The sequence below is a fragment of the Prionailurus bengalensis genome, chromosome F2, assembly GCF_016509475.1.
Source record: "Prionailurus bengalensis isolate Pbe53 chromosome F2, Fcat_Pben_1.1_paternal_pri, whole genome shotgun sequence".
In the NCBI taxonomy this organism is placed as follows: domain Eukaryota; kingdom Metazoa; phylum Chordata; class Mammalia; order Carnivora; family Felidae; genus Prionailurus; species Prionailurus bengalensis.
Genome location: NC_057353.1, coordinates 16,102,870 through 16,130,728, shown reverse-complemented (window position 1 = coordinate 16,130,728; position 27,859 = coordinate 16,102,870). Strand labels below are relative to the sequence as shown.

Sequence of the window (27,859 nt, the reverse complement as noted above, 5' to 3'; positions counted from 1 at the left end):
CTCAGAGCCTGGAGCCTGCTTCAGATTCTGTGCCTCCCTCTCTCTCTGCCCTTCCCCTGATCGAACTCTGTCTCTCTCTCTCAAAAATAAATGAACATTAAAAAAAATTTTTTTAATAAAAAAAATTTTTGAGGTGATTTTCATAAGTTGTGTAACAATTACTGCCCCCTGCATATTATGTGTATAAAAAATTACCTGAGGGGCAAAACTCAGTAAATTACACCTTTGTAAATAAACATTATTAGTTTATAAAACTGGAAAAGGTATTTACTGAGCATTAGTGTAAAAAGAAAATTTAGAAGCAAACTCAATGTCCATCAACAGAATAAATTCAATATATCCACTCTAAGTTTATGGCCATTAAAACAAAAAGTTATATACAAAAAATGTTCATAATAAAAATACATGAAAGAAGTTGCAAACTACCATATACCTGTGATTCCGTTTTGTGTGTGTGATTCCATTAAAAAAAAAAAAAAAAGCATACAGGGGCATCTGGCTGGCTCAGTCAGTAGAGCATAGGACTCTTGATCTTGGGGTTGTAGGTTCACATCCCACATTGGATGTAGAGATTACTTAAAATCTTTTTTTAAAAAGTATAGCAATAATGGTAAAATAGATATTAGTTTAAATCAACTAACTAAAAAAAAAAAATAAAATGAGTTTAAATTTCATCCCAAGCAGTAATATCTATGCAATCAGTGCTTGTTATTTCAGGATTATTTTTCCACATTCATCTTAAAAACCTTCACTACAGGGATGACTGAGTGGCTCAGTCAGTTAAGCATCTGACTCTTGGTTTCAGCTCAGGTCATGATTTCATGGTTTGTGGGTTCAAGCCCCTGCTTGGAATTCTCTCTCCCTCTCCCTTGCTCATGTTCTTTCTCTAATAAGTAAAGTTTTAAAAAATAAATAAATAATTTCACTATAGGCTGTACTTCCTATCAGTACCGAAACAGACTGGGATAAAGAGATATCTTACCTTGGGGCACCTGGATGGCTCAGTCAGTTAAGCATCTGACTCTTGATCTCAGCTGAGGTCATGATCTCATGGTTTGTGAGTTTGAGCTCCACATTGGGCTCTGCACTGACAGTGTGAAGCCTGCTTGGAATTCTCTCTCTGCCCCTCCCCCTCTCTCTCACTGTCTTAAAATAAATAGACCAAAAAAAAAAGGCCCATAAAAAAAAAAAAGACACATATCTGCAACTTGCATATAAGAAGTGATTACTATCCCAAATGTATATATAGTGTTTGTAAATCAACAAGTAAAAGATCAGAAGCCTAATGGAAAAATAGGAAAAGGACATGAGTAAGCATTTTATAAGTGGAAATACAAATGGACAATCAACATGAAAAAATGTTAATGACCTAATAATCAAATAAACCTTAACTAAAATATCTCTTTTTCCCTATCAAATTGGCAAAGATGAAAAAGGAGACAACCCAATATTGGCAGAGGCATAGGTTGTCCAATATGTCTGATGGGCAACCTGACAATATGTACATACTAGCAATTTCACTTCTAAAAATGTATCCTATAGAAATAATCTGATACTGACAAAATTCTGAATAGAAAAGCTGTCCTACGTATTGTAATAGTTTAAAAAACTGGAAAAGAAACCAAAACATCTAACAAAAGAGAGTTATTTAAATACACAAAAGTACCTCATGCATACCTTGAAAGACTAAGCAGACATAAAAAGATGAATTTTAAGTCCCGTGAGCTGGACTCTTGGCAACAGGAGGCTCCTCACCCTCTCCCACCCTTGCAGTGTGCATTCCAATTGCTTCCCCCCCTCCCAGAAGTTGCCCTAAAGACAAAGCCTTGAGATAGTGATACGGTGTTAAGACCATCTGAAGAGTATATGTGATTGAACCCAGTTAAGGCCCCTATATGAAACTTTTAAGATTTGGCAGGCAGGTGTGGAGATCTGTCCTGCGGCTTCTCAAGATAAGCCTAGTGAGTTCCCTTGTTTATTAAACCTGCTACCTACCCATCCAGAACGGCTTGCCTCTTTCTTCAAGTCTCTCCCAGCTGTCCAAGAACCATGTCAGGTTTCAGAACAACCAGGAAGCTCCTAAGGAGCTTGTGAACCAACAATCACAAAATAGTCCATTTAAAATTTATTTCTAACTCCTTACAAATGTAAAAACCACTCCTAGCTCACATACAAAAACAGGCCTCAGGCCAGTTTATGCTATTGGGCCATAGTTTGCCAACCTCTTCTCTAGGACTTAGGCTAAAACTTGAGGCTAAAATCCTTAAATGGTGGGATTACAGTGACACTTTATGTTTTTTATCTAAACTGTGTAATTTAGAGGTGCCTGGGTGTCTCAGAGGGTTAAGTGTCTGACTTCAGCTCAGGTCATAGTCTCACGGTTCATGGATTCAAGCCCCACATCGGGCTCTGTGCTGACACTGCAGGGAGAGAGGGAGACAGAATCCAAAGCAGGCTCCAGACTCTGAGCTGTCAGCACAGAGCCCGACACGGGGCTCAAACCCACAAGTCGTGAGATTACGACCTGAGCTGAAGTTGGACACTTAACCAACTGAGCCACCCAGGCGCCCCAAAATAAATAAACTTTAAAAAATAATAATAAACTGTGTATTTGTATAAATGGTACACAACAAACATACAAAACAATAGCTGAGTAGCTGACAGTAATTAACATTTCAAAGAGCACCTAAATATATAAAGCAAATATTAACAGATATAAAAAAGGAAATAACATATATAAAAGGAGAAATTGTACAGTAACACAACAGTAGGGGACTTTAACACCCATTTACATCAATAGATCAGTCAGACAGCAAATCAATGAGGAAACAGTAAATGACACATTAAGCCAGATGGACTTAACAGATACATATAGAGTATTCCATCCATAAACAGAATTCATATTCTTTTCAAGTGTCTATGGAACATTTTCCAGAACACCACACTAAGCCACAAAACTTCTCTCAAATATAAGGAGACTGAAATCATATCAAGCATCTTTTCTAACCACAACAGTATGAAACGCGAAATCAATTACAAGAAAAAAGAGTAGAAAAAACCACAAACATACGGAGGCTAAACAACATGGTACTGAACAACCAATGGGTCAAAGAGAAATCAAAAAATACATTGTGAAGAATGAGAATGAAAACAAAATATTCCAAAATATATGGGGCAAAGAAAAAGCAGTTCTAAGAGGCAAGTTTATAGCAATATAGGCCTATCTCAGGAAACAAGAAAAATCTCAAACAATATAATCTTACACCTAAAGGAAATAAAATAAGGAAAAACAAAGCCCATGGTAGAAAAAAATACAGCTGACTCTTGAAGAACACGTGTTTGAACAGTGCACGTCTACTTTTATGTGGATTTTTTCAATATGTCCAGCACAGTATTGTATCTGTATTTCCTCTTATAAATGTTAAGTGTTTATTTACTTTTTGAGTGAGAAAGACAGAGTACAAGCATGGGAGGGGCAGAGAGAGGGAGACAGAATCTGAAGCAGGCTCCAGGCTCCAACCTGTCAGGACAGAACCCGATGCGGGACTCGAACCCACAAGCCATGAAATCATGACCTGAGCTGAAGTCAGATGCTTAACCAACTGACAGACTCAGGTGCCAGGTGCCCCTCTCTTGTAATTTTCTTAACAACACTTTCTTTTTCTAGTTTGGTAGTTACGTTTTCGGGAAATCAAAAGTTATAGGGAGATTTCCAACTGCATGGAGGGATGTCAGGACTTCAACTGCCCCCCTTTGTTCAAGAATCAACTGTAAAAATAAATGAAATATATAAAAATAAAATAAAATAACAACAGAAAAGATTAATGAAACTCAGAGCTATTTTTTCAAAAGATAAACAAAATTGATAAAGCCTTGGCCACATTAATCAAAAAAAAATGAGGAAGATGTCAAAGAAATATAATCAGAAAGAAAGAGAAGTTACAACCAATACCATAGAAATACAAAGGATTATAAGATTACTAGAACAATTGTAGGCTGTCAAACTGCACAACCTAGAAGAAATGGATAAATTCCTAGAAACATACACTCTTCTAAGACTAACTCAGGAAGAAATAGAAAATCTGAACAGACTGATTACTATTCATTTGAACTGGCAATCAAAAAACTCCAAACAAACAAAAGCCGAGGACCGGATGACTTCACAAGCGAACTCTACCCAACATTTAAAAAGTTAATACCTATCCTTCTGAAACCATTCTAAAAAATAAAACAGAAAGAAAAACTTCCAAATTCATTCTTCAAGTCCAGCACTGCCTTGTTATCAAAACTACAAAAAAAAAAACCTCAGGCCAATATGCCTTAGGAACACAGGTGCAAAAATTGTCAACAAAGTATTAGCAAAAATGAAATTCAACAATACATTAAAAGGATCGTACACCATGATCAAGTGGGATTTATTCAGGGGATACAAGAATGGTTCAACAGCTACAAATTAACGAGTTCAGTACAGCACATTAACAAAATGAAAGATAAAAATCATATGATCACCTCAATAGATACAGAAAAACCATTTGATAAAAATCAACATTCATCATGATAAAAAAAAAAACTCAACAGAATGGTTATAAAGGGAATGTACCTCAACATAATGAAGGCCATATATTATAATCCCACAACTAACATCATACTTCACAGTGAAAATCTGAAAGCTTTTCCTCTAATGTGAGGAACAAGACAAGGATGCCTATGCCAGCCTTGTATTCAACACAGTACTGCAAATCCTAGCCACAACAATCAGAAAAGAAACAGAAGACACCCAAGTTGGTAAGGAAGAAATAAAAAACGGTCACTATTTGCAGATGACTTGGTATTACATATTGAATACTCTAAAGACTCCACCAAAAAACTATTACAACTAATAAATGAATTCAGTAAAGATGCAGGATACAAAATTAATATACAGAAATCTGTTGGCTTTCCAGACATGAATACAAATTATTAGAAAGATAAATTAATAATCCCATTTACAATTGCATTAAAAAGAAGAAAATACCTAGGAATAAATTTAACCAAGGAGTAAAAGATCTGTGCTTAGAAAACTAGAAGACATTGATAAAAGGAAACTGAAGATGACACAAATAAATGGAAAGATACACTATGCTCATGGGTCGGAGGAATTAATATTGTTACAATGTCTCTATTACCCAAAGCAATCTATAAATTCAATGCAATCCCTATCAAAATTCCAATAGCATTTTTCATACAAGAACAAATAATCCTAAAATTTCTATAGAACCACAAATGATCTTCCAATTGCCAAAGCAATCTTGAGAAAGAACAAAGCAGAGGCGCTCCTGGGTGGCTCAGTCGGTTGAGCATCTGACTTCAGCTCAGGTCATAATCCTGCGGTTCATGGGTTTGAGCTCCGCGTTGGGCTCTGTGCTGACAGCTCAGAGCTTGGAGTCTGCTTCGGATTCTGTGTCTCCCTCTCTCTCTCAAAAAAAGAATGTTAATAAAAACTAAAAAAAAAAAAAAAAAAAAAAAGGAACACAGCTGGAGATTTCATGCTCCCAGATTTCAAACTATACTACAAAGCTATAAAAATCAAAACAGATGATATTGGCATAAAAACAGACAAAAAGATCAATGGAACAGAATAGACAGCTTAGAAATAAACCATACATGGTCAATCAATCTACAACAAAAGAGGCAAGAAAATAAAATGGGGAAGAGACAGTTTCTTCAATAAACAGTGTTGGGAAAACTGGACAGCTGCATGCAAAAGAATGAAACCGGACCACTTTCTTACACCATATACAAAAATAAGCTCAAAACAGAACAAAGGTCTTAAATGTAAGACCTGAAACCATAAAGCTCCTAAAAGAAAACAGGCAGTAAACTTGGACATCAGTCTTAACAGTATTTTTTGGCACAGCTATCTGTCTCCTCAGGCAAAGGCAACAGAAACAAAAACAAATAATTGGAACTACATCAAACTATAAAACTTTTGCACAGCAAAGGAAACTATTAAAGGTAATCTGGGGGCACCTGGGTGGCGCAGTCGGTTAAGCGTCCGACTTCAGCCAGGTCACGATCTCGCGGTCCAGGAGTTCGAGCCCCGCATCAGGCTCTGGGCTGATGGCTCAGAGCCTGGAGCCTGTTTCCGATTCTGTGTCTCCCTCTCTCTCTGCCCCTCCCCCGTTCATGCTCTGTCTCTCTCTGTCCCAAAAATAAATAAACGTTGAAAAAAAAAAAAAAAGGTAATCTGTAGAATGGGAGTAGGTACCTGCAAATGATGTATCTGATAAAGGGGTTAATGTCCAAAATATATACATAAAACCCCACACCAAAAAACCATAATCTGATTAAAAAATGGACAGAGGACCTGAATAGATATTTTTCCAAAGAAGTCATATAGTTGACCAACAGACATATGAAAAGATGCTCAACATCACTAATCATCAGGGAAATGCAAATCAAAGCAACAATATCAACCTTACACCAGTCAGAATAGCTAGCATCAAGATAAGAAATAGCAAGTGTTGGCAAGAATGCAGAGAAAAAGTAACCCTCATGCACTGTTGGTGGGAATGTAAATTGGTGCAGCCACTGTGGCAAAAAGTACAGAGGTTCCTCAAAAAATTAAAAATAGAATTACCATATGATCCAGTTTGAGCCCCAAATTGGGTGTAGAGATTACTTAACATATTAAAGGGCATCTGGGTGGCTCCCTTGGTTAAGTGTCTGGCTCTTGGCCTTGGCTCAGGTCTGGATCTCACCTTTTGTCAGTTTGAGCCCCACACTGGGCTCTGCCCTGACAGTGCAAACCTGCTTGGAATTCTCTCTCTGCCCCTTCCCCATTATTTGTTTTTGTGTATCTTGTGTCCTTAACAAATCAATCTCTGTCTATAGCATGATCATGCAGATATTCTCCTGTGTCTTTTTCAGAAAGTTTTGTTTCACGTTGGGTATTTAGCTTTAGATACACCAGAAATGCATGTTTATGATTAGCATGAAGTTGGTTGTTTTCCATATGGATATTCAGTTGCCTCAGCACAGTATACTGGAAGGACATCAGAATCTAATTCAGAATACTTTGCTTTGTACCACTGTTCTATTTAATTATAGCTTTGTATTAAGTTTTGATATCCAGCAGTGTAAGTTCTCTGGCTTTGTTTTTCTTTAGAATGTCATTGCTTCTGGTCTTATACATTCCCATATAAATTACAGAATCATCTCTCAATTGCCATAAAACCAAACCTACATTTAATGGGAATCACAGTAAATTCACAGATAAATTTGGGGAGAATTGACACCATAACAATACTCAAACTCCCCATTTACCTTCATTTGAGTCTACTTTAATTTTTATCACATTTTGTAGTTTTCCATGTAGAGGCTTTGCAAATATTTAAATTTATTCTTCAATATTAGGAGCTTTTTTAAAGCTACTGCAAGTTTTATGGTTTGTATAACTTTACTATCTAATTTGCAACATGTACTAATTAGTTCTAATAGTTAAAGTATATTTTCAAATTTTTGTGACAACCGTATCAGCTGTTTCCAAATTTTGAACCTCCTTGTCTTTTCCTGGCTTTACTGAACTGTTCAGAAGTGTTGATAGCAGTCATTTTTGTCTCATTTCTTAACTCATGGAGGGAAATAAATATTTCATCATTAAGCATGATAACGATACTGTAACTTTTATGTAAATCCTCTTCATCAGATCAAAAGTTTCCTTTTAATCTGAGCATGCCTGAGTATTCAGTGGTTTTAGCATAAGTGGATACTGAATTGTATCAAATGCTTTTCTTTACTTATTGGGGTGGTAAAGTTATTTTTCTCGTGTGCGTGCGTGTGTGTAATTTTGTTCTTAAATTTACACTGGCCTCATAAAACAAGGGAGTGTTTTATCTCTTTTCTGTAAGATTTTATACTATAAAATTTTAAACAAAATATTAATGATCATAAAAAAAGACATGAAACAACAGGTGTTGGAAAGAATGTGGAGAAAAGGGAACGCTTGTACACTATTGGTGGTAATGTAAATCTGTACAGCCACTAAGGAAAAGAGTATGAAAGTTCCTTAAAAAATTAAAAATACAAATACCATATCATGCAGCAATTCTACTTCTGGGTATTTATCTGAACAAATGAGAACACTAATTCAAAAAGATATATACACCCCTAAGTTCATTACAGCATTATTTACAATAGCCAAACTATGGAAGCAATCTAAGTGTCCACTGATAAAAATGAATGGATAAAGCTGTGGTATGTATATACAGTGGAATATTGCTCAACCATAAAAAGAATGACATTTTGCCGTTTTCAACCAAATGGATGAACCTAGAGGGTATGCTAAGTGAAATAAGTCAGAGAATGTATCATTTCACTTGTATGTGGAATCTAAAACAAAACAAAACAAAAAACAAGCAGAGCAAAACAGAGACTCATAGAGAACAAATTGGGGGTTGCCAGAGAAAGAGGTGAAATAAGGAAGTCAAGAGGTACAAACTTCCAGTTATAAAATTAGTCATGGGGATGTAAAGTACACCATAGGGAATACAGTCAATAAAACCACAATAACTTTGTATGGTGACAGATAGTAACTAAACTTACTTGGTGATCATTTTGTAATACATATAAATATCAAATCACCATGTTGTACACCTAAAACTAATATAATATTGTATATCAACTACAGTTCAATAAGAAAAATTTTTAAAAACTGCCTAGGAAAATAAACTTGTGGAAACTGAAATTTACCAGCACTTCAGAACCAAACTATCTTTCCATCCCCCCTTTTCAGGCTATTTTTTTTCCTATTTCCTGCTTTATATCCATAAATTCAAGTTACCCCATCTTTTTCCTATATATTCACCGGGTCAAGTCACTAATCTTTTCACATCTCAGGTGAAGCTGTCCATGATAGTGCTACCTCACTCTTCCTAAGGGATGGTTGCAATCAGTGAGTCACTGTTTTGCTCAAGTTCAAACTCCTTAAACTTGGCACTCAAATTACTTCACATGTGAGCCTAACTTTACCTTCTAGACTTCCTACAGTAGGAATCCTAAACTTCAATTTAACTGGTCTAACCTGCTGTCCTCTGAGAAAGTCCTGCTGTCTCTAGTTCCTTATTCCTCTAACGTTATTTGAATAAAGATGTTGTCTTAGAAACAGTATAAGATTGAAGGGTGCCTCGGTGGCTCAGTTGGTTGAGCATCCGACTTTGGCTCAGGTCGTGATCTTGCGGTTCATGAGTTCGAGACCCACATCTGGCTCTCTGCTGTCAGAGCCAGCATCAGATCCTCTGTCCCCCTCGCTCTGTGCCCCCCCACCCTTGGGTACTCTCTCCCTCAAAAATAAACAAACATTAAAACAAAAGATAGCATAAGATTGAGAAGATAAAAGATATAGTTTAAAGTATTCAATATAAATATCCAGTACGTGCTAAATGCCAAAGGAGGTAGAGACTATTCATTGAAGTATATTTTCCCTGGTTTCTTTTCCCCTTTAACTGGCCATATACTATTGAAATTTTAAACACTTGTATTTATTGATCTGTATTTACATACTTCGATTTTTTTTTTCTAAATTTTTTTTTTCAACGTTTATTTATTTTGGGGACACAGAGAGACAGAGCATGAACGGGGGAGGGGCAGAGAGAGAGGGAGACACAGAATCGGAAACAGGCTCCAGGCTCTGAGCCATCAACCCAGAGCCTGATGCGGGGCTCGAACTCACGGACCGTGAGATCGTGACCTGGCTGAAGTCGGACGCTTAACCGACTGCGCCACCCAGGCGCCCCATACTTCGATTTTAAAATCAATTGCAGGGGTGCCTGGGTGGCTCAGTCAGTTAAGCGTCCAACTTCAGCTGAGGTCATGATCTCATGGTTTGTGAGTTTGAGCCCCAGGGCAGGCTCTGTGCTGACAGTTCAGAGCCTGGAGCCTGCTTCAGATTCTGTGTCTCATTCTCTCTCTGCCCCTCCCCCACTTGTGCTCTCTGCCTCTCAAAAATAAATAAATGTTCAAAAAAAATTTTTTTAATCAATTGCATTAACCCTTTACCATTTGAAACAAAAATACCTATTTTACTGTTATACTCAAATTCCAGGGTTTTTTTTTTCTTCCCTTACGTATTTACATTTACATCATGCAGTTACATTTATCCCACAATTCGTATTCAATTATGGTTAAAAGAGCAAGAATTTGACACTGACCAGGGTTAACATCCTAAACCACAGGCCCCTCTGCCCTCCCCCTTATTTACATCAGTGTGACCTTGGCCAAGTTGCTTAGCGTCTCTTTTCTCTCATCTGTAAAGTGGGATAATACCCACTTCACATGGCTGTTGTAAAAATTAAATGAATAGGTGGAAACAATTTCACAGTGCTTCATACGTACCAAGTGCCATATAAATTATCAATATTAACATTACTGCTCAAAAGCAATAATGTTACTGCCAAGACTACACTGGTTGGTACCTTTGTTTTCAGTGATTTTGAAAACCTGAGCTTAGGGTAGTGAAAGTGCTCTGCCGGAGAACTGACCACATTTCTTGCAGTGCAAACTATATTTCCTCTGTCTACACCTTCAAGTGTGCCTTGTTTTACTCAACCCCTCTAGAAAGCAATTGATTAGAAAAAACTATAATTACTGACCATGACAAAGCTGAAGAAATTTCTAAGAGAAATTAAATGTCTGGGATTTACTTGAAGGGGGGGGGGGGGGGATGGCAAGCCGATCATGTGTTGACAATTGTTACAATTGGGTGATGGGTTCGCCAAGTTCGTTATACTAACCTCGCGTCCTGTGTATTTAAAGACTTCTAAAATAAAGGGTGTTTTTAAATGTCAAAGGATGATTTTTCTTTGGGGCTTAAAGCAAATCTTGTTACGGTCAGGAAGCTACATTGGGAAGTTCTGGGAGGCGAAAAGTGAAACAGCAACACAAGCCAGGTGAGGCTGGTTAAACCTCCCAGGCCGAACAGCAGGCGTGCTCCTCCTCCCAGAATCCCCGAGGTCCGGCCCGGAGGTGCACCCGCGAGTCCGACCGGTCTAGCTTCAGGAAAAAGTGCAACGCCCAAGGCAACCACCGCAAAGGGCGGCCTTCCAGGGACCGGCGGCTGGCGCTCTTACTGTGGACCCCGAAGGATGCACCAAGAGCGGAAGGGAGGGGGCAGATGTGCGTGGGTGAGTCCCAGCCTTCAGGACAAAGTCGGCCGACTTCCCTCCGCTCCGCCAGTGCTCCAGCCCCACCAGGGCCCTCAGCCACCCCGGCAGCCCGAGAACGTCTCCGCCTCTCTTCAGCCGCGGCGCAGACACCCAACCGGCCCATGGAGCCCGCGGTTCTCCTCGAATGCCCGAACCCACGGCTCCTTCAGCTCCTACTCTGTTACTAGGGCTTCCCACCGCCCTCAGGCCTGCGGACGCTTCCTCGACTCCACGCCAACCGCTTTCCCGAGTCCCTAGCCCCCACTTACCTCGGCCGCGAGGCAGCCAGGAGCCTTCTTGAGCTTCCCCTGCTTCCAGCTTGGCTACCCCGGGCGTTACTGCCAATCACCCAATCTCCGCCCCGGGTCCGGACCAGACTGACCAATCAGCTGCTTCCTCCGGCCCAGAGGCGGGTAGGCAGAACAGGGAGGGGAAGAGAAACTACCGCCCCACGCGCCTGCAGCCACCTTTCACAATCAGTGTGCGCATGCGTGGAGCTTGGAGGGAAGCGGGCGCTATCGCGTGGACCTAGCTTTGTTTGTGTCTTCACTGCTCTGTCCTGGAAAGTACTTTGCTAGTAAACCCCATTCTGTAAATGTGTAGCAAGATCCACATTCTGAATGTAGCCGTAAATGTGTATCACCTGGAAAGAAGGTGGGAGTCTTAAGCCCTTGTTAACCTGACTTATGTTGAGCCCTTTTATCCCTTTTATCCCACGCTGTTGGGACTTGTATTTACCTGGCAGATCTTCCCACGTGAGCTTCATATCTGGGGTGTTTGTGTTTAGGGGGGTTGAGGGCGCGGGGTATACAAAGAGCATGGATGAGGATTTTACTGTCTTCAGTTACACCAACTGTTTAGTCTGATTCATGGGGACACATGCTTTTTAACAGTTGAATATTCTGTGACACTAGATTTCAAATAATTCTGCCATGAAATTATCATTACATTGTAGCTAAGAATAAATTCAGCATGGTAACGTGTGTAGGCCCCGTAAGAAATTCATATGTAGAGTAAAAATCTTGTTTCTGTATGGCCTTTCAAAAGGCTGTTGCTGATTGGCTGTCTCTCTCACCCTCCCTCTGTAATAGATTCCACAGGTCACTGGGCAGGCACCAGAGCTATGATGGTTTTAGCCCTGGTGCCCAAGTCTCTTCCTGGCCAGGGCTTCCCAACTTCAGCAAGGGTGTTAATTCGTTTAGTCAACAAGGGCTTGTTGGGGGCCCATTATGACAGTACAAAGTCTTTAAAAGCCTTGAACCATGCCCTTGGTAAGCCTACAGGCTAACAGAAAGATAGAAACACAAACTCTTTTAGTCTAATGCTATAATGGAGGAATGTAGGGAGCCTGGGAGACCTGCCTAAGCCAGCTCAGGGGCTCAAGGAACACATTCCAGAGGTGCGCTTCAGCTGAGGCTTGATGAAAGTTGATGCTCCTGAGCTAAAGGAGTGGAGGCAAAGGATACCGGTGTTTCTGGCAAAGTTTAATTGTTTCTTGTGAGATCTTTAAGGGGTAGATTTACTGAGAATCTAATAAAGTTTGTGCTCAGGCCCCTTGACTTGGACCAGCCCTTTCTAAGACCCAAGGAGGGATGCCAGCGCTGAGTTCACATGGTTATCTGTTGTTTTCTACACTGTAATAAGATGTCTTAAAGAACCCTTCAAACAGAGACTGGTTAAGACCTACCTTTTCTCCGTTCCAGCTTCCTTCTCTTCACACTTCTCTGCAGGCTATGTGCCCATTAGTGACCTGGGCATTTGGGGGATCTGTGTGAGGGGAGGAGTTGAGCTAGGCTACCTCTGTGATAAGTTATTGCTAACTTTCACGGTGTTGTAATGTAGCCATATTATATGCCATCTCACTGACAAATGGCCTATGATTGTGTCTCATGGCACCTGGCACCAGAAGTATGTGGCTGGTGGAGGAGAAAGGATGCAAAATGTGCTAAGCCAGAAAGTAGAGGAAAATCTTCCAGTCATCACACTTGAAATTATGAGCAGGTTGTTTCACTTTTTGCTTTTAATAAACTTTATTTTAGAATAATTTTAGATTTACAGAAAAATTGCAAAGATAGTTAAGAAGTCCCTACCCCTCACCCAGTTTCCCCTAATGCTAACATTTTATATTAGCATGATGCATGTATAAAATTAAGGAGCCAACATTGGTACCTCACTATTTACTACACTCCAGGCTTTATTCAGGTTTTATTTATGTCCTTTTTCTGTTCCAGGATCCAATCCAAGATGCTACTTTGCATTCAGTCATCATACCTTCTTACTTAGACTCCTGGTCTGTGACGGTTTCTCCATTTTTCCTTGTTTTTCAGAATCTTGATATGGCTATGACAGTTTTGAGGAGTGTGGTCAGATATAGTATACAATTTACCTTGATTTGAATTGGTCTGCTGTTTTTCTCAGAATTAGACTGGGGTTATAAGGTTTGGGGGAAATACCACACATTGAGATGCCCTTCTCATCACATCATATCTGAGGGTACATGATATTAGCACGATTTATTTCTGCTGATGTTAACTGTGATCACCTGACCAGGTTAGTATTTACTAGTTTCTCCACTGTAAGGTTGCATTTTTTACCTTCTTTCCATATTCTCTTCTTTGGAAGCAAGTCACTAAATCCTACCCACCCTGAAGGGTCATAAGAAATTAAGCTTCATCTCCTGGAGTGGAATAGCTATGTAATTTAGAGTTCTTCTCTAAGTAAGATTTATTATTTATTTACTCAATCATTTGTTTATAAAGAGTCATGTATATTTATATTTTGTTTATATTTTATATTATGATTTTTATTTTTTGCTCAAATTGTTCCAGCTTTAGCCACTGGGAGCTCTTTTCAGTTGATTCCTGTGGTTTTTTTGGTTTTTGGTCATCTTCTGTTTTCTTGAACTATAAAAGGCTCCAAGCTGATCTTGTATTTTTCCTGCCCCAGCATTAGAATCAGCCATTTCTCCAAGGAGCACTGGAATGATACTTAGAAACCAAGATCTGGGCACTGGGTATACTTGTGGCTACTGGGGTGTCATTGAATCTAACCTCGCTTAGTGGACAGAGCTAGGAAATATATTACCTCCTTGTTGTTTTTGTTTGTTTTAAAATTTTTTAATGTTTATTTATGTTTGAGAGACAGAGTGTGAACAGGCAAGGGGTAGAGAGAGGGAGACACAGAAGCCAAAGCAGGCTCCAGGCTCCGAGCTGTCAGCACAGAGCCCAACGTGGGGCTCGAACTCACGAACCATGAGATCATGGCCTGAGCCTAAGTTGGATGCTTAACTGACTGAACAAGGAGGCTCCCCACCTCCTTGTTTTTTAATTCTTTATTTACATCTCTGTGATAAGTAACCTCTAAAATGCCCCCCAGTGATCCCTGCCTCCTGATACTCACACCCTTGTGTAATCCCCTCTTGATGAGGGTGGGTTTGACCTAGAGTCCTCCTTCTAATGAATAGAATACAAGATAGATAGGGTGGCAATTCCAAGATTAGGCTAAAAGAGTGTGGCTTCCATCTTGCTTGCTTTCTATTGGTCTTTCTTTTACTGTCTCTGAGAGAAGCCAACTGCCATATTGTGAGCTGCTTTATGGAGAGGCCTATGTGGCAAGAAACTGAGCGAAGCCTCTGGCCATCAGCCAGCAAGAAACTGAAGCCCTCTTTTCATCACCCTTGAGAAACTGAATCCTGCTAATAGCCATGTGAGTGAATTTGGTAAAAGATCCTTTCCCAGTTGAGCCTTGAGATGACTGGAACCCCACTGACACCTTGATTGCAACCTTGTGAGAGACCCTGAGCTAGAGACCCTAAACTAAGCCACACTTGGATTCTGCATGCAAAGAAACTATGAAATAATAAATGATTATTGTGTTAAACTGCTAAGTTTTGAAGTGATTTGTTTGAAAGCAATAAATAATACAATTTCTATCTCAGCAAGATTGAGGGTTCTTAAATTTCACTTTAGGGCATATGTCCAGGCCCCTTCCCAGAATCTTAGGTAATTATTTTGCATAGCTAAGTTCAGAAACTAATGTAGAAACTTACAGGACAATCTATTTGGGAATTTTAGAAGAAAATGGACTTTTCTTTTTAGTGTGTCTGATCCTGGAGTTCTTTACCTAAATAAATGCCTCAGCTCCCTGGGCAAAATCCAGAATAACTTAAACTTTGTCTGGCAGATTGGTTGATTGATTGATTGATTGATTGATTGAATAGAGGAGAAAGAATCGGTGCTCTCTCTTACTCACTGTGCAGACTTGAAAAAGTCCCTCGACCTTTCTATGCCTTCAGATTCCTAACAGATTAAAGGATTATAATGCCATTGTTTAGGCAGAGATTTATCCATTATTAAGTGTGTTTTCAGCCAGAGAAAGGTGACCAGGGCTAGTTGTGGGCCAGATTCCTTGGAGAAATTTAACAAGAGGTCAGATTTTCATTTGTTCACATTGGTAGATGGTGAGGCTGACTTCTCTTGTAGAAGGAATGTGGGCTTCCAAGTGAGACAGACCCATCTTCAAAATATCCTCTGCCACTTATCAGCTGTGTGGCCCTGGGCAAGTTAGTCAGCTCCCTAGGTCTCAATTTCCTGACCCGCACAGTGGGAAAGGAAAATAGCCAACTGATAGAGTGGTCCTGAGGACCAATTGTGTCATATTTGTAAAATACTAAGGGTAATGTCTGGTTTATCACAAGGGCCCAATAAATGATACCCCTGAATGACAGTCAGCTGTGTGTTTGTGATCCAGTGACTAGTAAAGTAGGGGACAGACAAATGTCAAAATATATCCATCAGCCTATCTCATATTAGGTCTAATGACAATCCCATTTGGTGAGATAGGTTGAATAATCTGCAAGTCTTAAACAGTATCTTCCCTGAAAATCAAGACTCTCTAGTTCTGCATTTTCTCTAGCTCTGATTGCCTGTCTATAGAAAATAAAACACATTGAAATGTGCCTTAGAAGGTTCTGAGTTAGAATCCAGAAAAACCTAACTGGCAAAAGACCATTGGGTAGGACAGTGAAGTGCCCATGTAAGGGGCATTTTAAGACAAAGTAAGGCTGTATGTGTCATTTATTAGCTAGCTGGTCACCTTGAAGCACATTTGTAAAGAAAAGCAAGTTGAATGCTTGTTTCTTAATATTTACCAGTTTTCAGAATAATTATCACACATCAACTATTTTGTTACCCTGAAATATAATACATACAAGAAAGGTAGGTTCAATGCTTGGTTTGATTCTCATCATTACCAGTTTTCAGAAAAATGAGTTGGTTCCTTCAAATTCTCTGAAAGTGATGAGTGATGTTTCTTTTTTTTAATTTTTTCTAGTATCAGTAAGCACTCAAGAATTTTACCATTACAAATTAGCTCTTATCAGATCTTTTCTGGAGAGCAGGTTTTTATACAGAGAAGTGGGACTAAGTACATTTATGAAACATCTAGACCGTGGGCTAGGTGTTCTCACACTATTTAATTGTAGATTTCTATAGCAGTTGTGGAAGGCAGGTTCTATGATCTGTTTTTTAGAGGAGATTGATGTCCTCATAGCCAGGTGATTAGTACAAAGTCATAGAGCCAGCATGTGGTCAAAGTTGATTTGTTTGACCCAAATGGCACCATGTAGCTTTTCTGAATGAGGTCCTACAGACACTGAGTCACTGGGTAAGGCTTATTGGTAACTTTACCAGTCTCCTGTCTTACTTCTTACAATGTATCCTCCTCAGATGTAACTGTTTGTGACCCCAAGTTTATCACTCTACTATTTGCAAAAGAAATTCCTTGAAACTACAAAATACCACCTAGATTTTTGTTGATTACATTTCATTTCATTTACATATGGTTTTACCTAATGAACATTTATCAAATTATGTATAGAACTATATTTACACACACCCCCAGTAAAGCCAGTTTATTTTTAACTTTTTTGCATGTGATGAGCACCTAGTCTCCCAGATCCTATCCCACCCATTCAGGTAATATATGCTGAAAACTTAGAGTGTATCTTTCTCTATGTTTTCCATGCTCATAGAATAATGTATAATGGTACATATTTATATAAACGTGTAGGATATGATTTATTATTGTTTCCAAAAATAAGATCATACTGTGTTATATATATATATATATATATGTATGTTATGTGTGTGTTATATATATATACATATACATACATATATATAACATATACATATATACATATATATAACATATACATATATACATATATATATATACTTCAAAGCAACTTTTATCAGTTAGCAATGTGGAAATTCCTCAATGTCTCTTTCTAATATATTTTTCACAATGGTCCATGGCCTGTAGATATACCATCATTTACTAAAACATTCCACTATTGATATGTATTCATTTGATGTTAGCGGTTTTTTTTTATTGGCTTTTTTTTTTTTTTTTTTTTTTTGCCTATGTGAACAATATTGCAACAAACATCTTTGTTCTTATGTCTTTATATACTGATGCTTTTTATGTTTTAGATTCTTGAGGATTTGCTGGGTCAAAAAATATATTATTTTTTAGAATACATTTTGCTGGGGGGGTGCCTGGGTGTCTCAGTCTGTTAAGCATCTGACTTCTGCTCAGGTCATGATTTCGTGGTTCCTGGGTTTGAGCCCTGCATAGGACTCTGTACTGACAGGTCAGAGCCTGGAGCCTGCTTCAGATTCTGTATTTCCCTCTCTTTGTCCCTCCCCTGCTCATGCTGTCCCTCTCTCTCTCTCTTTCAAAACTAAATAAACATTTAAACAAATAAAAAAAAATAGATTTTGCTGGATTCTTTTTTTTTAATTATTTTTTTAATGTTTACTTAGTTTTGAGACAGAGAGAGAGAGACAGAGCGTGAGTGGGGGAAGGCAGAGAGAGGGAGACACAGAATCCAAAGCAGGTTCCAGGCTCTGAGTTGTCAGCACAGAGCCTGACATGGGGCTCGAACTCTCAGACTGGGAGATCATGACCTGAGCCGAAGTCAGACGCTCAACCAACTGAGCCACCCAGGCGCCGCTAATTTCTTTCTTTTTTAACTTTTGAGTTTCTAGTCTTGTCTAAGGTCTCCCCTACTTCTATATTGTTATATGTAGTCACCAAGATTTTCTCAAAGTGTTTTCAATATTTTATTTTTTATACTTGTGGTTTTTTTTTAATTTTTTTTTCAACGTTTATTTATTTTTGGGACAGAGAGAGACAGAGCATGAACGGGGGAGGGGCAGAGAGAGAGGGAGACACAGAATCAGAAACAGGCTCCAGGCTCTGAGCCATCAGCCCAGAGCCTGACGCGGGGCTCGAACTCACGGACCGCGAGATCGTGACCTGGCTGAAGTCGGACGCTTAACCGACTGCGCCACCCAGGCGCCCCTATACTTGTGTTTTTAATCCATCTGGAATTTCAGTTTTTTGGTATATAATGTATATGGACACAATTTTATTTTCATTCAGATACATACAAATACATTTATAATTATTTCTCATCCTTTAAAATTTTCTATTTTGATATGTTTTAAGTCTACATATTAGTTTTATAGTATGTGTATAGAATTTATGAATAAATAATATACATATAACCAAGCTGCGTGCTCAAAACATTTTTTTAAACTGAAAGAAGTACTTGATCAATAAGTTTTGGAAACCATAACACTAGACCATAAACTTGAGGGCAGTGATTATGTTTTCTTGTATTTTTGAATCCATCGCTAAGACTGTCTCTAGCACATTGAATGTGTTCTGAAAATAGTTTTAAAATAAGTGAATGGGGTGCATAGATGGCTCAGTTGGTTAAGTGTCTGACTCTTGGTTTTGGTTCAGGTCATAATCTTAAACGGTTTAGTGAAATAGAGCCCCACATCGTGCTCTGTGTTGACAACATGGGGCTTGCTTGGGATTCTCTCTCTTCCTCTCTCTCTGCCACTACCTGTATGTGCATATGTTCTCTCTCACTCTCAAGCACTTTAAAATAAATAAACACTTTAAAATTATTAAATAAATAAATAAAATAATTAATTAAATAATTGAATAAATGAAACTACCTTTATCTGATTCCTGGGTCTTAAGCAACACAGCTATTGAGAAACTTAACATTCCAGCTGTGTCCTGTGGCAAGATATCTGAGGCTCAGAACTAGCAACGACTCATAATGGCAGATAGTATAACTTTACTGGTGTCAAGTTCATAGATTTTTATCATAGGAATATAAATTCTTAAAATCTTAAACTTCCTGGGGCTTGTAGTCCATAAGTGCTTATGAAATTGTTAATTATTTTTTGTGACTACATCCTGTTTTTAAATGCCAGTCATCTAACTCTCTGTAATGGCAGTTTGCGAAGGATTAGTCTTCTCACTACTTTAATGTCAGAGGCATGATTATATTTAACTTTAGATTTTGAACTTCTCAAAAAGACTCTATGTAATATATATTCTGACCACTGCCAAAAATCTATGTCATCAATTATTAGTTGGGAAAATCCCAATTGTCTTCTCTCTTTTTGATAAATTGATTTTAGAAAAAATAGCAGGTTTACTTTCCTGGGCTATTTCATTGTTTTTAATAACAATACTGAACAAAATTTCATTTACTCAATCAAATGGATTATGTTTAACCTGTCTGTGCCCTTTGGACTTCCTGTATTTACTTTTTTACAGCTTTTTTTTCTTACTGTAAATGTATCACAATCTCCTTTTTAACTTTTCCTTTTCCCCCCTCAGTTCCAGCAGTTGGTTGGTCTGGTTGATTATTTAAAATGAGGCTGGTGCTTCTACTGCTGGACATTATGCATCATTTCTCACTTGTTTTTGCTATAGGTCAAATGGTGTGAAAGGGACATTTTTCTATTCTACTTTGCTCCTGTTTTCTTCTTGAGCTTGTTAGAAGAAAGAGGAAATTAAGAATAAGAAAAGGCAAAGTAATTTGAGAAGTAACTGGATTTTGAATTCACTTAGGAATCAAAGTATTGGAGACAATTGCGTAGAACACAGTCTGAGGTGTTTGTTTAAAGTAAGCTCTATGCTTACTTAGCCTGGGGCTTGAACTCAGGACGTGGAGATCAAGAGTAGCAGGCTCTACCCACTGAGACAGCCAGGCGCTCCAGGGAGGTGCAGAGAGAGAGAAAGACACAGAAGCCCACGCAGGTTCCAGGCTCTGAGCTGTCAGCACAGAGCCCATGAGGGTCTCCAGTCCACGAACCCTGAGCCCTGAGATCATGGCCTGAGTTGAAGTTGGAGGCTTAACCGACTGAACCACCTAGGCGCCCCGCCCGGCGACATTTATTCTTAACCACACTTGCCCTATTAGAGGCCTCTTAAATTCCTTGAGATTTTAATACATGAGCTATGTGGCAAAATCAAACTGAAAGAATCTAGATTCCTTTCAGTGAAGTTATTGCGTGCAATGGATGCATTATTCTCAGACTGGCCTATATAATTTAGATTACACTTATATTTAGAGAAATAGCTTCAAAACCCAAGATTTATCCTTAAAACCGGTGCCTGTCATCGTTAAAGGTATATAAATCTTTACAATGATAAACTAAATAGAAGACAGTATTTAAAAAATACATCATGACGAATTTGAGAACGTTCTAATTAGAAGTCCCTTTCCCTTACCAAAAAAAAAAAAAAAATCCTTCAGAAAAGACGTTATTATTTAAAACAAAAAACTGTACTTTGCAGCTTTCCCGGTGTTAGGAAGACAGTGGACACTAACAAGAAATGAACGAAACGCCTAATGTGCTAATATGTTCTTACCAGAAACGCCAAGAAACTTTAAAGATTATGAATTAAGAGTCACAAAAACCAATGAAATATCATGAAAATCCTTTATTAGAACTGAAAGACTTGCCAGAACAAAAAGTTCGATTTGAATTTCCGAACGCAGGAGCAGAAAGAGCTTCCCCTCAGCGCCGGAAAGCTGGAAATTGTAGCTGGGAAACCACGACGGTTTCTCGGCCGGAACCAAGGTTCTTTCCGTGCCTAATGCTTAGCGAACGGAGAGTCGTTTGGTCCAATTCAAGTGTTCCTGGACTCTCATTGGACTCTTCCGTTCAATACTGAGTGCATTTCCCTAGGTCACCAATGAACGTTTTAGTCTAAGAAGGCCTTCACGTACTGGATGTCTTATCCTCACGTTGGAATGGTTTCAGCCAATGAGAGGGCAGGACTGACGGATGTTCCAGGGTCGTGGGGGAGAGTCTGTAGAGCCTTTCCCCGCCAGCGTCCTCGCTCTTTGGCTTCTAGAGTTAACCTGGTCGTTTGCCGTCGCTGAGGCCGGCGGCTGCGAACGGAGGGACCGTCTTTGCGCCTCCCGGGCCCCTGTGCTCCATTCGTTGGTGTGGCCCTGATGGTGCGGACGGCTCCGGACTCCTAAAGCTCTGGCGTGGTATGTAAGGATCCAGGGGCGGCAGACAAAGCGGTGGAGCCTGGAAGGCCGCGGAAAGCGGCCCCTGCACCAAGTCCGCAACTCGGCCTGGGCCGAGGCGCTCCGCTGGCCTTCTCCCGACCCAGCAGCGCGTCCCACCAAGCGCTTTATAGCGCCAGGCTCCAATGTGCCCTGTGAAAATGTTAGCTTTGTTCAGTTCCTCTCCGTCCCCCACACGTCTGATTTTTACAAACCCTGGTATTAATAGATGTCATCTTCATCTCTCCAGCTTGTTCTTTGGTAACTTTATCTTTTGTGCACCTGCATGTCTGCTGCTAAGAATAGAAGGGCATCGTTGTGTTTGTCTCCATTCAAGAGAGACCAGCATTCACATCTCTGTATTTTCCTAAGTTTTTGGGAGACCTTCGTGCAGTTTGCAGCTCCTTTCGTGATAGTGTACTGATGTGTTAGGGCAGAATATACCCCGATAGCTGGTGGAATATAAGTACCCACAAGATTAAGTTCTGTTCTTGTTTGGTAATTGCTGGTGCTCTGTTGTATCGTTTCAAGTTTTGGGTTTTTTTGTTTTGTTTTGTTTTTTGTTTTTTTGATCCTAACCATCACTCAAGGTTATTACGAGAGGAAACAGAGGCTTAAGTGAGGTAACTAGCTTCTGAAAGTTAGTTGCTAATTAAGGGAAAGCCAGATAGGAACTCCATGCTTATGATATTTTTAAAACTTGCTTAACTGAATATGGATTTAGGTTGTGGGTGTGTACCCTCTGCAGCTCATAGTTGTTAAGAGACCTAAACCATTCTTTGAGTTAAATGGTAAGCTTTGGCAAAAGAAAAAATCTTTCAGGCATCTGCCCAAGTATAGTCTCACGTCTATCACCTAAGTTCCCAGTTCCAGCAGGATAGGCCTCATCTGGGAGCTTGCTGGAAATGTAGAATCTCAGGCCTCTCTCCATCTACTGAATCAATTTTTTTTTTAACAAGATCCCTTGGGTAATCAGAGTTCCTTAAAGTTTGGGGAGCATGCAGTATTATCTTAGAATGATCTGTTTGTCCAAATTGAACTAAACAAAAGAGGGGAAAAAAGGTATGTATTGTATCCATTTGTGTTCTTTTTTTTTTTATATATATATACATACGTATATATATATTAACATTTATTTTTCGAGAGACAGAGTATGAGCGGTAGAGGGGCAGAGAGAGGGAGTCACAGAATCTGAATCAGGCTCCAGGCTCTGTGCTGTCAGCATAGAGCTGGATACGGGGCTCCAACTCAGAACTGCGAGATCATGACCTGAGTTGAAGTCGGATGCTTAACCGACTGAGCCATCCGGGCACCCCATCCATTTGTATTTTAATGGACTAGGAAAAAGTTCCACATTTTTCTCATTTACTAGTGAGACTTTGATTTTTCTTTCTTTTTTTTCTTTTTTTTTAAATGTTTTTAATGTTTATTTCTGAGGCAGAGAGAGACAGAGCATGAGTGGGGGAGGGTCAGAGAGAGAAGGAGACACAGAATCAGAAGCAGGCTCCAGGCTCTGAGCTGGCAGCACAGAGCCCGACGCGGGGCTCGAACTCACGGACCGTGAGATCGTGACCTGAGCCGAAGTCGGACGCTCAACCGACTGAGCCACCCAGGCACGCCTGATTTTTCTTTAAGTATGTCTGTGTTGTCAAGTTTAGCTTACTTAGAAAAGAATGTTTAAAAATCAATTAAAAACTAACTTGTAAGGTGTCAGGTACTGGTCTAAAAAATGAAATGAGACAAGAAAGATGTTAAATACTACTGCTAATACAGACTCAAGAACTTTCTGTTTACTCACACATCATCAGTACACAAATTCCCCACCATAATTCCCCCCCACAATTTTGTTCCTTTGATCAGGAACTTTTCGGTCATTTTCTTTGGAAGGAGCCTGTAGGTTGGCTACTGCTAGTCGTTTTTTTAGTTTATTCATTTGGTTATCTGGCAATAAAACTGAAACATAGTCCCCAACTCACTTACAGGGATTACTGTATGTTGCACAGGAATTAAAGTATGTAGAATTTTAATGTTTAAGGTTTCATTTAGATGTCTCTAGCCATATTAAAAAGACATATACTTATCAACCACTGTAAAGTGTTCATTGCTTTTATTTGTACCAGGAATCACCTGGAATGATGCTTTGGGCCCTGCCTCCAAGGATTCCTGGTGAGGGCTGGGTATGGGCCTTGGAATCTGCATTTTAATGATAATCCCAGTTTATTCTGATGTAGGTTATCCGGGTCCACATTTCTTGGCATTGGTATTTTAAATGAAAAATGCAAGTAGAAAGCAAGCTTATTTTCTTTTGAACTTAATGTGGTACTATTTGTAGAAGAAAGGAAGAGAATTTTTAATTTTTAACTTACATTATGGGTCATAGGTTGCTATAAAACTGTTCAGATCAGTATATTTAAAAGGTTATTTAAAAATTATTTGAGATCTGCCAAATTTGGGAATAAGAGAGGGTAGGATAGAATGAATACCAAAATATATCCTTTAAAAAACACTTTTCCAGCCTATGAAGGCTAACATTTTTATCAAACAGCCTGTGTGAAAATGATACAATTAATATAGAAAAACTAAATGTATCTAATACATGAATTGGGGTTAAAGTTCTAACTTTTACTTACCTGTTTCCATTTTCTTAGCTGTTCATAGCTATCTTGCAAAAGCTGCTATGTGAATTCTGCAATACACAAAAATATTGATCATTTAGCAGGATTCAGGCAATTCTCAGAGTAACTTGATATTGGCAATATTAAATAAGGAAAGAAAAATGAACTTTAACCCTGAGGAATTCTCTCTTGAAGTTTTACAAAAACCCTTCTAAGTTGGGGGAGAAATCATAGCTCTGTCTACCTTTCTTCCCTTCAGTTAAGTGCCATAGGAAATGCAGTGCTTGACTACAATTTCTGCCTCTGTTATGTCTGGATTTTTGGTGCCTTGTGGTATTCCTGACCCTTTCCTTGGCTGATCCTGTTTTGAGCCCTCTCCTGGTCTGTGGGCTCTGAAGATTGAAAGTTTTAAATGTTTTGACTTTTATTCATCTCTAAGAAACAGGAAAGGCCATAACTTTTTCAGAATCACTCCTACTAAATAGTTAACTAATGCCTTTTTTTTTTTTAATGTTTATTTTTGAGAGAGAGAGAGACAGAAAGCAAGTAGTGGAAGAGCAGAGAGAAAGGGGTCACAGAATCTGAAGCAGGCTCCAGGCTCTGAGCTGTCAGCACAGAGCCCTATACGGGGCTTGAACCCAGGAACTGTGAAATCATGACGACCGGAAGTCACCTGCTTAACTGACTGAGACACCCAGGCACCCCTCAAACAACTTCTTAAATAAGAATGGAGCTCTCCTGTTCTAAGGTCCTTCAAAGGGACCTCATCCAGAGTATTTGGTTCTTAAATGGGTTGGCTCTTAGGCCTTTCAGCCAGTAATTGGTTCGTCAGGTTCCAGTTTTGGATAAGATTCATGCTGGTAACAGCACATAAAGCTCAATGGTAAGCTGGTTTGTAAACAGGGATATTCAGGATGCCAATCTCTATACAGGCACCTAAGAGGCAACATGCCCCCAAACGTGTTAGTCTTATCTGTGTGTTCAGTCTTGCTTTTTTTCTGAATCCTTTTTTTAATTGCCATAGTAACAATAATATTTTCATTTTTTGAAAATAACCTGCCAAATACTATTTTGCTAAAGCCCTATTTTCTCTGAGTCCTTTAATTTTGCATTTGCTTGCATACTTAAAAAATTTAATGTATATTTAATGATTTCTTTTTGCCATGTGGTATGAATTAAAACTTGCTTAGCAGTGGTTTTAAATTGCTCAGAAGTCATTCCAACACCATTTATTGAGTAATCTTACTATTTTTTATGGATTTTTTTGGCTCCACATAACTTAAAACTGTTACTTATTGAGCATTTACGGTGTCAGGCACCAGTCTAAACCCTTTTCTGTGTATTATTTTATTTAGATAGTACACCATTTGGTAGCTGCTATGATTAGCCCTATTTTATAGATGAAGAAACTGAGACAGAGTAAAGGATTTGCCAGAAATCACGTTTACCAAGTAGTGGAGCCTTGATCTGACTCTCTGAGAGCCCGCTTTCTTATACCGAATGTATATAAGTAGCTTTCCTGGGAGAAGTATCTCTCTACTGCTCTGTGCCCCCCCCCCCCACTTGATTGTTTATAGCTTTGTATATTTCAACATATGGTAAGGCTAACTCTGCCTTATTACCTCCCCCCCCCAAAATAATCTTTAATAACCTTTTTGGAATTAGAGAAAAATTTTATCCCTCCTCTCCCGCCCTACTTGTTACCTTTTTTGAAATTGGAATTAAACATACTGATTGGGACGTATGGGTGGCTCAGTTGGTTAAGCATCTGACTTCAGCTCAGGTCACAATCTTGTGATTCATGGGTTCAAGCCCCCCATTGGGCTTTCTGCTGTCTGCCTCTCCCCTGCTTTAGCTCTCCCTCTCAAAAATAGATATTAAAAAAATAAATAAACATACTTATTGATTTGTGGAAAGTATTTACACCTTTATATTCTTACTGATAAGGAATATGCTGTGTAACTTGCTTAATGGAAGTTATTTTTAACTTTCTGCATATATGACTATTATTTCTTGATTTTTTTTCTTTGACTTTTGTACGTTTAGCATGTTATATTTTCTAAAATACTCTTGTTTATTTTTGTGGGAAAAAGTTTTTGAATTTAAAAGAACTGTATGGAAAGTGGAAAGACTTGATTAGTTTAGGAGATAAGATTTTAGCCCACTTCTGTACTTTTGTCACCTGGGGCAAATTGTTTAACTTCTCTGTGACTGTTTCCTTATCTATCAAGTGAAGTACCTCAAATTCTGTGTCATTCTTCCAAATATGGCACAGGTGTGCTTAGATTCAGTTCAGCTTCACCATGATCTCCCCAACTCCTTGGGCCTCAGACACAGGGTGAGGCTTTTTTGTTCACAGCTTTCTTTGACTCCTTTTTCCTAGGGGATTTTATCTTTTGTAAATCTGGTATGCTGGGTTTTGTTCATAGATAAATAAGAAAAAAAGCTTTCAGCTAGCCACCTTTCCCTGAGGCACTTGTTTTAGGCTCCAGAAATGTTCTAGAGGAAAATAGCACTAGCAGTGGTATGATTGGAGAAGTATAGTGAAGGTCATGAGCTTGAACTGTAAAGATCTTGTTTATTGTGACTTTAGTGTTAAAATATGTATTGCTAAATGGGATTAATTGGAATATTGAAGATGACATATGTTCTTTAAACATTGTGCACACATAAATAACTTGATTTTTTTTTTTTTTAGCTTCTTATGTTCATTTTACTTAAACTGTGGGATTGCCAATTCTCAAGTTTTTGTGTGATTTAGATTCATCTGTTTCTTTCTAAGGGTGTTGTAATCTTGATTATTTAACAAATGCCATAATATACCTCAGCATCCTTGAGCTAATTTTGCAAACCATTTCTACAGAATTTAAGAAGATTTTGTTCATGTGTATGGCATAGAAGATGAATTCTTCCTCCACCATGAATGAAGAACCTGATGCTCTCTCGGTAGTTAACCAGCTACGGGATCTAGCAGCAGATCCATTAAATAGAAGAGCCATTGTTCAGGATCAGGGATGTCTGCCTGGCCTTATTTTATTTATGGACCATCCCAACCCCCCTGTTGTCCACTCGGCTTTGCTGGTAAGTTGCCTGTAGTAATTTCAGTCTTGGTGTTACAATTTTGCAATTCAGGAGAACTTGAAAATGTTAGATGATGTGGTAAAAAAATTAAAATTGACTATAGAGCAAATAGTAAGTCTGTATTTCTATATATGCAAACATATATGTACCTTTGACACAAATGGTAGCATATTATATGCATGAAATGTTCTGCAACTTCCTTCTTTCACTTAACAAGAAATCTTGAGGATTATATCAGTATGGATAGACACATGAAGAGGAAACTTACTGTTTGGGTTTGTTTTTTTTTTTGTAATACCTTTATTAAGGTCTGAATCATATGCCATACAAGTCACTTATTTAAAGTGTACCATTCATTGGTTTTTAATGTATTCACAGAGTTGCACAGCCATCACTACAGTCCCGTTTTACAACATTTTCATCACCTCAGAAAGAAACTCCTCTACCTATTTCTCCCCGCCCCCCAAACCCTTTCCTAAGTAGCTACTGTATATATATTTGCCTATTTGGGCAAAAATGCCTATATATTTTTTATATAAATAGAATCATAGAATATGTGGGTTTTGTGACTGGCTTCTTTCACT

The 27,859-nt window shown here is 38.8% G+C and overlaps 2 protein-coding genes across 2 annotated transcripts in view; one reads left to right on the top strand and one right to left on the bottom strand.

The window, feature by feature from the left end:
* MTFR1 (mitochondrial fission regulator 1) overlaps positions 1-11,572 on the bottom strand; it is a 63,750-nt gene extending 52,178 nt beyond the window's left edge. Inside the window, exon 1 of the mRNA XM_043601158.1 lies at positions 11,450-11,572. The gene's annotated coding sequence lies outside the window, so the exon portion shown is untranslated. The remainder of the gene's footprint in view (positions 1-11,449) is intronic.
* Positions 11,573-21,343: 9,771 nt separating this feature from the next.
* Positions 21,344-27,859, top strand: part of ARMC1 (armadillo repeat containing 1) — a 44,035-nt gene continuing 37,519 nt past the window's right edge. Inside the window, exons 1-2 of the mRNA XM_043601157.1 lie at positions 21,344-21,561; positions 27,058-27,275. Coding sequence (XP_043457092.1) covers positions 27,096-27,275 — 180 coding nt within the window. The 5' untranslated portion in view covers positions 21,344-21,561; positions 27,058-27,095. The remainder of the gene's footprint in view (positions 21,562-27,057; positions 27,276-27,859) is intronic.